Consider the following 13,118-nt stretch of genomic DNA (forward strand, 5'->3'; position numbering starts at 1 on the left):
GGCAGCACATTCAACAACAGACAAACTGCCATTTTTTTTTAAACCAAGTAGAAGCAGTGGTTTAAGGGTTTTAGGTTTTGTTAAAGTACTCTGTGTTTTCTCAGCAGATAATACAGTAACACAACAAGTTACTTTTCTGAGAATGGAGTCCTGTGTTCTAAAGAATTAGTTTTAAAAGTCATGCCACCTTTCCCTGATCATATGAGACATAAGAATTGTGTGGTCTGACTTTTTTAGTTATACACTGGGTGCATAGCTGCTATGTAATGGCAGTGCCATTGTTTCATTTTTATTTCGGCGTGCGTGCTTACAACCACTTTTAACTTTCCTACATGTACACCAGATCTCATGTGGCTGATATAAACATCTAGAACATACAGAATACAATGCTTGTGTATTTTTAGGGCAATTTGTGTGCATCTCTGAGCTAAAATAGACAGGGGGATGATAAATAGGAGGCTGCATTTCCCTTGTGTTGGGAGATATGTATGTCCACATGACTATAATATGTCACAGGCAGTGTGGGTACACCTCCAGTTTGGGTTTTTGTAAGACTTACTTTGCCTTTTCTGTGGAGATAATATCTTTTAAGCACAGAATGCTTTGATTCAGATTTTTTTTTGACTCAGTTCAATGAATAGTCACTTGTAGGAAGTTTTCTTGCAGTAAAACCTTAAAATATATACAGGGCAAGGCCAACATGGAGCACAGAAAACTGTTACACTTGCAGCAAACTCACACCCAGGCTAAAACAGGCACTAACATACTTACAGATTGTATGTAATTGTAATTGCAGTTGTGTATTTTAAAACTGTGTAGACACAAATATTAAAAAATGCTGCCTTGACATGTTTGGTTTGCTGTCCATCAGTACTATGAACCTGTGACACTGCTCTTTATGTCTCAGTGTCATGTGATGTACAGTACTGTGCAAAAGTCTTAGGCCACCATTAACATGCTGGAGTGGGATTGGTTTCATTTTCAAGCGTGACCATGAGCCAAGACAGGCTGCCAATGCAGTAAAATCATTTCTGTAGATAAAAACAGCTGATAAAAAAAACACTGATAGTTAAGTAGTAGGATCTTCTCAACTGAGACAGAAATTAAAAAAAAAAAAACCTCTCTAGAAAGTGCAAGCTACAATTATATGCCAAAAGATGCAAAAGTGCAACTGACAATGAGGCAAAGGAGCACAGAGCCAAGACAGAAACATGAGCAGGAAGTAAGTTCAAACTTGCAGTGTTTAATCTGCACTTTTAATGCTTACTCTAAAGATTTTTATAAATTGATATTTTAGACCAGTGGTTTTCAAACTTTTTTTCCCCCAAGGCACACTTAAGGTTGAGCCAAAATCTCAAGGCACACCATATTTTAATCGATACAGAATGGACTTAAAAAAAAAAAAAAATGTTGCAGTCAAGGTGGCCTATAAGGGGGGATAAACAGGAGAGCTTTCTGGGGCCCAGCCAACTGGGGGATCATGGAGATGGCAAAAAGGGGCAAAAATGAGTTAAAAGTGATGAAAAAGCATGGCAAAATTGAGCAAAAAGTGGCAAAACAAAGTCAAAAATGGGTGAAAATTGGTAAAAAAAGAAAAAAAAAGTGGCACATGGTCTGAAATTGGCCAAAACCTGTTGAACATGTCAAATTAGTGGCAAAAATGAGTTACAAGTGGCCTAAAAGGATTAAATGTTATAAAAAGGTGGTAAAAATTGGCTAAAACTGAAAAAGGGCAAATTGGGCAAAAAAAGTGGTCAACAAAGGCAAAAGTGGGCAAAAATTGGCAAAAAGGTGGCATAAATGGGTTGAAAGGTGAAAAAGGTGGCAAGTTAGATCACAAGTGGTGGGAAAGTGGCATAAAGGTTTAAAGACGCTAAAAGGTGGTAAAAAGGTGTTTAAAGTGATGGAAAAAATGGCTAAACAATAGCAAAATTGGGTGAAAAGTGGCAAAATGGGTCAAAAGTAGTAATAAGAAGTGGTAAAAAGGCTAAAAAAGACAGCAAAATGGTTTAAGTTGTCAAAAGAAGTGACAAAAATTGTAGAAAAATTGGTTAACTTGGTTAAAAACAACATGAATTAATAATTTCAACACCAATTTCAAACCAATAATAGCTTGCCACGCTTTTCAGCTCTAAATAAGATAACTGTTAGCCAGGATGCTAGCACCGATGCTACTGATCCAACACACATACACCATTATCATCAATAAATCCCAACTGGGGAGGGCCCATTCTCTGAGGTTTTCAGGGGTCCAGCCTGATCTGTGGGCAGGCCTGGTTACAGTAATTGCCATGAAGTTGTAGTAATAAAGTTTTGTACAATTCCCATGGCACACCTAGACTTGCCTTAAGGCACAGTAGTGTGCCGTGCCACACATTTGAGAACCACTGTTTTAGACAAATATTCTAATTCTTTATCCAGGAAACAGCTGCTGCACTCTAAAGAGTGGGGGTTTAGCACTCTGGAGCCCCCTAGTGACCAACTGCTTCTGGTTAGAACACTACTGGAGGTTTGGATTACCATGGGCTTTAACTAAGCATGTTGTAGTTGAATTACTGAACATGTTGTATGGGGACTGGGATCTGACAAAGATGAATGAATATGAAGCCCTCACTGGAGGAGTAATTTCCTGTTTTTGACTGACAGTGGTTGCCCCTCCCACTTGCACCAGGCAAGAAGTTGTGTATTCATCCATTAAGCCATCAGGCACACGTGCAGTGACCTCTTGGGGCTGTGTTGTACACCAATTTGAATTGCATGCAAGGCATGACTGCGCGTCCATGCTGACCTGATTCTGTCCTTGCTTTGACACACCTGCTCTTGTGCTTACCAGAGCATTTGCATATTCAGATTTGCATCCCTAAGATACGGCTAGCAGCTACAGAAAAAAAGGTAGGGGATAAGAGAGAGAGAGAGGGGGGGAAACAAAGTGCAAAAGGCAGGGAGAGGCAGATAAATTGAGCTCGGGAGAGGACGAGGGACAAATAATGAGATGTTTTTAAAGCAGGAAACAAGAAGGGAGATAGAGAGAGTGAAGCCTGCGTCTGGCTACAAGACTGTTCAAATCTCATGTGAATGGGGCAGTTCAGCTTAAAGACAGCTCTCCCTGCCATCTGCTGTGGAAGCTGCTCACGCTGTACACTGGAACATGAGTGTCACACACATGCACAGGGATTACACACTGTGCAGTTAAACCATCCAAATGTATTTTACAGTTCGTCAGCATTGTGCAGCCATAACAATACAGGTGTTTCACTGACTCTGGTTGAATACAGCAGGTGCATTTTTTTTTCACATTCAGTGCACATTACTTGAAAAAATAACTGTTTTGACTTAAAACTTGTTGCTGCACACCTGGACATGGTCCAGTATTACACTATATGTATAGCAGTTATGCAAGCTCTAAGGCTGGGACCCTGACTTTTTCAACAAATCAAAATGAGGCATTGAAGAGTCTCCTCTGAAAATCATTCAGCATGTTTTACATCTCTATTCAAAACCTAAAAGCTACCTTATCAGGGCCAGGCTCTCATTCAAACCCTATTTACGCAGGATTTGTATTACCTGGGGATGTCAGATAGTTGGTAATAATTTCAGAGGACGTTTGTGTTTGTAAAGTAAAAATTTTGGTCAATTACACGCCATAATTTGGCACCCAAAGAGCCCCTCTGATAATAGTTATCAAGGCTGAACTGACATTTAATTTCAACATATTTTCTGCACATTTTTCTGGTTGAAAAATGCTGCGGATTGTAAACCAACTCTTTGACTCATATTCATAATCCTCTCCTCATGTAAAACACATGGAAACCCACTTTGCTTTCACATGGAGTTTTTTGCAAGTCTGCAAATTAAGCAGAGACCAGTGGAGGGCTGCAGTGATGGTTGTCCCTCTGGAACTTTATCCCATCTCCACACAGGATCTCTGGATCTCGGTCAGATTGACCATCAGGTTCTTGGTTTACCCTCTTACTAAGGCCCTTCTCCCCTGATTAGCCCGGTGACCAGTTCTTGGAAGAGTCCTGGTTGTACCAAACTTCTTCCATGTAAGAATTATAAAGGCCACTGTGCTCTTGGGAACCTTCAGTACAGCAGAATTCTCTGTAGCTTTCCCCAGATCTGTGCCTTGCAACAATACTGTCTTATTCACAGTGGTAAATTAGGCTGTGATGAGATGGTGCAGCATGCATGCAGGCTTCATTAATACATGGAAATCAATGATTTGGTTTAAATCATTTTCTAGTAATGATCAATGTGGTCATCGCCGCCTCAAAAAGACGCTGATATTATAAAGTTTCACTCGTGACTCCATCTTCCTGACATTTACCTGTCAGGTAGAAAGGCTTGTAGCCTAAATATCTCAGGAAAAAAATGGAAAGCAACACAATGCCAGTTGCCACACTTTCTTTCTTCTCTGTTCGAACCTTGGAGGATGGTTAAGGACACTGTCTTCCAAGCTCAAAAAAATTCATAAACTTTGTGCAGGTTTTGCAAATAAATATTGTTTGCACACTGATGGTTTAGAAGAACATGGCACAGTGTTGAATAAGACAGTTAAAATCTTCTTGAGGACCATGTCTTAAGTTTCAGTTTCATTTGCAGCCATGAATCACTGCTGTGTTGGGAAGCAGAAGGGGAGGGGGTGAGAGAAAAGAGCTAAAAGTAAAAGAGCTGATTCTACGATAAAACAGCTTTAGCAGCTTGCAGATTGATTCCATTTCTTCACAATCATCCTATCGTACACCCCTACTCTGAGCTCTACAGGCAGTTCCTCTGACCTAATGGCTTTGTCTTTGTCAGCTGTGAGACTTCTATAGAGAGGTGTGTGCCTTACCAAATCCTGTCTAATCAGTTTAATTTACCACAGGTGTACATTATAAGTGTTTTTTCAAGGGGTCTGAATACTCATGTCAATGTGATATCTCAGTTTTTTAAATATTTACCAAAAAAGTCTGCTTTCACTTTGTCATAATGGGGTACTGAGTGTAGATTAATGAGGACAAAATAAATTTTATCGACTGTAGCATCAGGCTGCAACATAACAAAACCGAAAAAAGTGAAGGGGGTCTGAAAACTTTCTGAATTACAAGCATCTGCTCTGGTTTCACTAAGCAGAACATGGTGGAGTATATCATGGCACAAACTACACCAGTGGGGATTTGGTGCCACTTTTTAACCACTTTTCGCAACTTTGAGTCCGTCTCATCACTGCAGGCTGGGAACTTAACTACAGTACTATAGCTAGTAGATGTGCAGACTCCATACAGCGTATCATGACACAGACCACACTGGCAGAGGTCTGCTGTCACTTTTTAACCGCTTTTTGCAACTTTGAGTCTATCTCATCAATGCAGGTTGAGGGCTTGACTACCGTACCATAACTAGTAGATGTGCGGACTGCATACAGTGCATATAGACACAGATCACACTGACAAGGATTTCGTGCCATTCTGTTTTTTTCTTTTTTTTTTAATTCAAAATTTTTTATTAACTTTTAGACAATTTTAAACAACTTAAAACAGTGCAGCATTCTGATCCAAATATTGCACAAGACATTAAAAAGTGACATCCATTCACAAACAGAAAATAAAGCCTAGGATAGTATGATTATTTTGTCATCTACTGTAATTTCAGTTACACTTGTTGCCAAAAAAATGACTCCATATCTCTGCTGTCTTACCCCCAGCATTCAGTCCTCCAAGCATATGTTCATATGATGAAATCTTTACTATTTCATCAGTCCATTCCTTTGCTGTAGGGCATCTTGGTTATTTCCAGTTTTGTAATATGAGTATTGCAGCTGTGTTAAACCCAATCTTGAGAATACTGAACTTATCATTAGGTACCCTTGGCACCATTTTTTTATCCCCAAGAAGACAGAGTTTTGGATGTATGGGCAGTGTAAAACCAAGCCAGCCTCCTAGAATCTCCAAAACCTCCATCCGTAACGGGTGCACCAAAGTACACTCCCAGATCATGTGTAAATATGTACCCAGTTCTTTTTTTTGCACTTCCAACAATTGTTGTCGATTCGGTGCCATTCTAACTGCTTTTCAGGACTTTGAGTCTGTTTCATCACTGCAGGCTGAGAGCTTAACTACTGCACCATAGCTAGAAGATGCAAATACTCCATACAGTGGAAACAGATGGCACTAAAAGAGTGACACAGCTGCACAGAATCTGCATGTTGTGGCCTTTGCTTAACGAAATAGGAAGGCTTAAAACAATTCTCCACTTTTAGAGATTTTAAAAACAGCCTGCAGCTTATATACAGGTGTGACTTATATTCCAGATTCTAGCAAAAATAAAGGCACAAAGAAGCCCCAAAATCTTCATAAAAAAAAAAAAAGATATGTCAGTAAATAACTGACTTTGCTTATCTGGAGTGAACGCGCTGGACCAAACACTGATGTTATGGGGACAATTCACAAATTATCAGAGCTCCCTTGGTAATACTAATCCTATGTGAGCAGTGCAATAGACCATGTAATACCATAGATAGACATCTGAAAAGAATCCAAACTTTGTCTTTTTTGCACTGCAGTAAAATCTGTTCTGACCTTGTGGCCTAAATGTCCAAAAATCTGCATCATAATTGTACACTTGGCTCTGAAAAGCAGCAGGAAATTAAAATATGATGTTGGGGTGAGGGAGAGAGAAATAAGGTGGTGGAAACAGGGAAACGAACATCCAGAAATGCCTGAGGAGCTATTGGCACAGAAAAGTAGACACAAAGTGAGTATGAAAAGTCAGAGAGGTGGCGAGGAAAGACAGACAGAAAGATTGAATCAGAAAGAGAGAGGGAGTGGCAGAAAAAAAGGAGGAGAGATGGAGAGGTTGTTGTCACAGCCCTGCGGCTTCTCCTGACAATCCCTCATCTTTACATATGATAATCTCGAAGCCGCAAATGAGCCACTGCTCCACATACGAAACACCAATAATCTCGCACTCAACCAAAAGTGACAGGCTCGGTTAGTCACTGGAAGACGCTCGCTGCTGCTGCGGCTGAAGATTAATCCTGACTGAATCACTCTCACGCTCTCTATCAGGGAAAATGCATTCAGGGCAGAATGAAAAAACATCCACCTGTCAATACTTGAATGTGAAAGCCACAGTCTGCCAAAGAATTTGCCTCTCTGATCAGCACCAGATTCCTGCACACATCCTCTCTCTGAGCAGACGGCAACGTGTCACAGTTTGTTCTCATATCACACGCACCGCCGTCTCTGCAAACACGATGATCAAGCGATACAGCAGGAACCATGAGATGTATTGTAATGGAAACACACTCAAAGCCAGTCATTTGTGCTGCTGGGATACTTACTGTTCGGGTTCTGTGTGTTTTTCATCATGCTTGGATTCTCTGCAGGAAACAAAGGAGAAAAAAGATCAACTGTGAGACGATCAAAAAATGTAGCTGTTACTGAGACACTGAGTGAATAAAGGGAGGGAATTAAAAGGAGGATAAAGAGCAGGAGATGGAGAAAGACTGAGAAAAAGACAAATAGTCATGTCTGACAGAGGTTGTGGCTTTTCTAATGAAGCTGAACTGAGGTTCCTGCAGCACACGTTAAATGGCACATCCCCGGTGAGGGAGACAGGCCTGTTAATGGAACTGGGAACACAGAGCGCTGCACCAGAACAACCAGGACACTATTAGCAGCACAGAGATCAGGAAGCTGCTCAGTTTTATAGAGATGGAAGTTCAGACTTAGAAATACTTCAGTAATTATTTTAACAGAGTTTAAGGTTGTGAAACAAGTCTTTTAAGCAGACATTCATCAATGCACGTAATTTTATGCCACTGTCCCATGATAACGAGTGAATTTAAGATGTTTTTTCAAGAGTTTGTATATCCTGTTGAGTTTGGTTGATATGGACAAGGTTACAATAGCTTTGGATTTTTCTTTTTTTTTCAGTTTTTATTTTTATTTCGTTTTCACTTTCTGTGTTCAATTTCAGTTTCATTCTAATTCGTTTTTACTGCCGGTTTGTAAGTTTAGCTTATTTTCTATCTTGCAACAATGCTTCATTTTAGTTTAGTTATTAATAGTTATAGTTTACTTCAGATATATGCCAAGGTTGAGTGTACATCATACATTTTCCAAAACATGTTCAAACAGGCCGCTCTTCACTTATCATTTCATTTATTTAAAGATGATGTTTGAATACCACTCCAAACATAAAACCACCACTGTGTGAAGTCTTAACCAATCAAATCAGGCCATTTTACTCTCCCCAGTCTTGGTTGTAGGTCAAAGATTAAAACTAACGATAATGTGTCTCTATTTTTTCACTTACTTTTGCAAGCACACTTTACAGTTTTAGTTAATTTTCATTTTAGGTTTAGCTTGGTTTTCATTTATTTTCAGTTACCAGAAATGGTTTTTGAAATTTAGTTTTTGTTATTCCGTTAGTTTTAGTCAATTACAATCTTGGTCCATAACAGCTTTGTAAGATTGATGAAAATTAAAAATGATGACTGTGCTGTGGAAAGTGGATGTTAGAAATGACCAACAAGAAAACACTTAGTCTAAATGTAATGCATTTCTTCACACAACATTTTTGTATTTGATTAATTAGGATTTATCAATAAGTCAAGTGAAAACAAAAAGTAAGCAACAGAGGTGGGCAAAGCTGAGCAGTTTATCTATTATCATCTTTTTAGTAAGAGCCTCCTGGAGGGGACAATTAACATACTGTACATTTAATTTATATAGTCTCCCAGATATGACATAAGCTGGAGGGACAGTCCATCAAGGACCACTTAAATACTTAATCTAGACAGTGCATTAAAATGTGGGCATTTGGATAGTTCTTAATGTTTTATGCGGGTGAACCTCAGTGGGTACTGAGAAAGGTTTGATATGTGATGGCTCAGGCTAATAGGGGTCTAGGGCAGTGTTTCACAACTATTTTTCCTTGGAGCTGCCCCTACATGAACCCCCCCCCCCAGGACCAAAGAGAGAAGAAAAAGTGACAAATTGCCATCAGAAATCAACATAAATTTTTAATTGTTTTACTCTTAAAACCTTAAGAAAGACCTATGCATGATTTTCTTATCAAAATACCTTTGTATAAACTACTTAACAACGACTTTATCATGATTTTAGTCAATATTTGCAAATCTCATTTTGGCAGCCTTAGAGCAGACATAGCCTTGCACCCCCAGGTGGGGGGCAGGTTGGGGCAGGTGGGAACCAATGGTCTAGGATGCCTTCATCTCGACTGGTACCATTTGACCTTCTCATATCTTTAAAACAACAAAACTGAGAAAAAAACCTTTAAAACAGGAGCTGGCTCTTCTTGTTCCCATAAAGAGCTAGCTCTAAGAGCAAACTTGTCAATTTTTATCATGACTTAAGTTGATGATAAATCTAACAAGATTTATTTGCCAAATGAAACATCACTATGTCCTTTCTAAGCATGTTCACGGGGGAGAAAAGCTGTTAAAAAGGCGCTGCTAACCTCTTAGCTTGTGGCTAATGAGTCTCCATTCATTCTTCTCACCAGCAGCTTCACTTCTCTCAGCATGCAGGGATACTAAGCCTAGTGGGAGAGCCGTGGAAATGATGTATGGGCTGCTGTTTGCTTTAGATGTATGGTAAATGTATAATATGAGTGCAGACAGGTGGTATCCGAATGCCAAAACGTATTGTAAAGCGCCTTTCTGTATTTTCAGAGCCTTTACTTTGTCTTCAGCTAAGTGTTTGAACTAGTGCTACTATTTTTACAAGCGTATCTTTAAAAACAACTACCTCTTCTTCTTCTTGAGTAAAGATCGAGTGTATTTTTTGCCACCTCCAGAAGAGAGAAATTGTCTCGACCTTTAATAAGCTGCGCCGATGTCTACCCTGCACAATACACTCTGACGATGTGTTTTCAAAGTTCTCAGAGGGATAAAGTAATTGCAAAGGAGGAAGCAGAAGGGCATGAAGAGTATTAGCAACAGCGCTGAATTCCACTTTGTGAGCTATTTATTGACTTCACATACGAGCAGGTGGAAGCTACATATACAGCTCGGTGTGAAGCTTTTTCTGGTCTCCATGCTACCGCATTAACATAGCAGCTCCTCTGAGAGATGCAGGGAAATTAGTGTGTGCTCTCTGCATATGCACGCCTGTGTTTGCCTGCCCTGGCACATTTGCATAAGCACACATACCTGTGAGTTTCTGCATGTGTGTGCAGTTTGGGTGTGAGTGAGTGAGTGAGAGACACGGCACGTTTTGTCGGTGCTGACTCACTTCACGGTAATCTCTGGGGGTATTATCGCTGAGGGTGGCTAAAGACGTGCATCATCAAGACATGAGTGCTTCTCCTAGTCAATGGAGAGTCTCTATACCACGCAGTCATTATACTCTATTATTCCTGATGATGTATATTGAACAGGTTGCCAAGCGAGCAGAGCCCCCAAATACTCTCTCCTCGCCCCCGGGCAGGGAGAGAAGTGTCTCATCTCAAGGCCACCAGGGATGGTAGCCAAGGTCACTTAATCACCATTTACTTCCCCTAAGCATGAGTGAAAGCAATCTACAAGGAGCAGGCAGACAGATGGGCAATAGTAGGCACGTAGCCGATGACACCTGAGGGTGCATCGGGGTGTTAAATAGACATTAGTGCTCTTCGTAGCAAAACGCCTCCCAAGGTAACGCCTCTCTGAAGTGCCTGTTTCCCCCTAAAGAGGGTTTCCTATTAAGCCTGCAGAGTAATTTGTACATTTGTGACACGCTTCAAACCCTTCTCATGGAGTGAGTTAGAACGATGACTTAAAATAAAATGATGGATACATAGTTCTTTGTCTCATACTTGATGAAGTGGGAAAATCGTGTTGACCTGCTTCACATTAACAGAGCACTTCAGGGCTGAAGTGCATACATGTGTGAAACATTTCTTTAAAAATATCTCTTGTTTCTTGTTACGTGACATGCATTCTATATAGTACCTACACTGTGACACTGCTGTTTTTATCTATACATAGCCCAGGCATGTCTTCAGGGCTTTAAACACAGGCCTCTGTTATGTAAATGTTTAGTAATGGCTCACAGACATGACAGAGCCATTACGGAAAGAGCTTGTGCGGCTTGCACGATATTTTACATCTGGTAGGATGGACAATGGTGGAAGGAAATGTCATCGAGGATGAGATGCTCTGCCACAGTTTAAACCAAGGACAGATCTTAACGCCCTTTCGGAGTCAGAGCTTTTAACTATTAGCCTTTGTGAGTGCGTACAGGCCATTTTCTGTTTGAGAACTGATGGACAGATTAAAAAATCTGCAGACTATGCAGATGCAGACTATTTCAAATCATTTCAAGGCCTTGGAGGGTAAATCAATAATTAGGCTAACATGCCATCTGCTTTTTTAAAAGGAACCCGGCATGATCAAATGTCTATTGAAATATTTATTCAACAAGCTCATCTTGTTGAATAGATCTTTTTATCACTTATATGTATATTGGACTAAAAAACTCACTAGATATCTGCATTTTAAGTAAATTTGAGCTTATAAACTCAGCAGGAGGCTGCCATGTTTTGGTCCACGCTGGTAGTGTGATGTCACAGTGCTGCAGCGCTCCTCGCTGTTGCTATGCAGTAACTGTTTTTCAGATGGTTTTGCTGCTTGTTGCTGCCATAACAGCTTTTATACCAGACACAAGTTTGCTGCGTGCTGGTTTTGTCTCCCTGCTGTCAAAGCTCTGTCATTCCTCCTAAGTTTTACCTCAATAAACCTCCCTACAAGTGACTTGATTCAGTGTATAGTGGAAGCATGCCAGGAGCTTTTCAAAATAAAAGCATTATGTACATATGAAGGGAGTTTCTCCTGAGAAATTCTTGAGTGGGCTTTTACTTTAAAAAACGCAAATAGTAGAAGTTTAAGGGAACAACTTTATTAAACAGACACATTTTAGCTTGTGGCCCTCATCTAGTTCATCAAGAAACAGATTTCAAACATATTCTACTGATGTGGACATAAATATTTGATACAACAAGGTAAATAAGGCTCTGTATTTATCATTTTCCTGTTAGTGTGACTGATGACCGCTGGTGGTGTAGGTAAAAAATTGAAGAGACCTCAAATTTTGAAATTCTGCGTGCGTGAGACGTGTAGCATCTGTGAGATGCAGCCCTAACACTGGCTGCCAGTCTGAAACAGCGGTTACTGCATAGGAACGGTGAGGTGCCCTGCGGCACTGTGACATCACAGTGCCAGCGCGGACCAAACATGGCGGCCTCCTGGTGAATTTATAAACTCAAATTACTCAAAATGCAGATATCCAGTGAGTTTTTTTTGTTCAATGTACATACAAGAGTTACAAATATTCCACAAGATGAGCTTGTCTGACCATGCAGGGTTTCTTATAAGGCCATTTTTGCATGAAGATGACCCACACTGAATCTGAATCTCTTTTTTCAGTTTTGATTTTAAAAAGTAACACATTCATACAACTAGTTGAAAGTGAAACAGTTTTCAAAATACCACCACCAGGGGGCTCTAAACCCAAACAGTAAGACAATGGATAAGAGCAACTCATCTGGGTTCTTTGCCCAAATGATGCAAGCCCCGCCCCTTTCTGGGGGAAAACATTTCAAAAGAATGTATGGCAGTCCGTGGGAGAGATCGAATCATCAGGGATTTAAAAGCTTACATATGAAAACTGTACGGTTAAACGGTTATTGAGCACCAAAATCCAATGGCCAGTGTGATTAACATTAACAGGACATTTATGAAAAAATACTTGCATCATAACAAAATGGAATAAATAAAATTATCAATGTACATGAGGGTGTGTTCAGGCTCCCTCCAATAAACTGGACAACAAGTCCCATCTTGTGACTGGAGATGTTATAATCAGACATCATTTTTGTTGGATCTTATCTCCTGAATGTGGTTAATAAGTTAATGTGTGAAAAAGCTGTGACTACAGACTACAGACTACAGCTCCTGCTGTCACAGAGTGATCACTAATTTAAAGTCATTAAGAACAGCATAACAAAAGAGAGACTGAAGTGGGGTAGCAGGGTGCCTTCCAGAAATCAAAGAGAAATTTTATATGATTCAAAGTGGTACATTTTATTCATTATTGTACAAAAAAATGCTAAAATAAGTTTAATTAAAA

The 13,118-nt window shown here is 39.9% G+C and overlaps 1 protein-coding gene across 3 annotated transcripts in view; it reads right to left on the minus strand.

The window, feature by feature from the left end:
* Window positions 1-13,118, minus strand: part of igsf21a (immunoglobin superfamily, member 21a) — a 521,040-nt gene that overhangs the window by 9,421 nt on the left and 498,501 nt on the right. For all 3 annotated transcript variants that reach the window (XM_041783290.1, XM_041783288.1, XM_041783287.1), the window contains one exon: window positions 7,325-7,363. In XM_041783290.1, the coding sequence (XP_041639224.1) occupies window positions 7,325-7,363 (39 nt within the window). The remainder of the gene's footprint in view (window positions 1-7,324; window positions 7,364-13,118) is intronic.

This window comes from Cheilinus undulatus, linkage group 3 (assembly GCF_018320785.1).
Source record: "Cheilinus undulatus linkage group 3, ASM1832078v1, whole genome shotgun sequence".
In the NCBI taxonomy this organism is placed as follows: domain Eukaryota; kingdom Metazoa; phylum Chordata; class Actinopteri; order Labriformes; family Labridae; genus Cheilinus; species Cheilinus undulatus.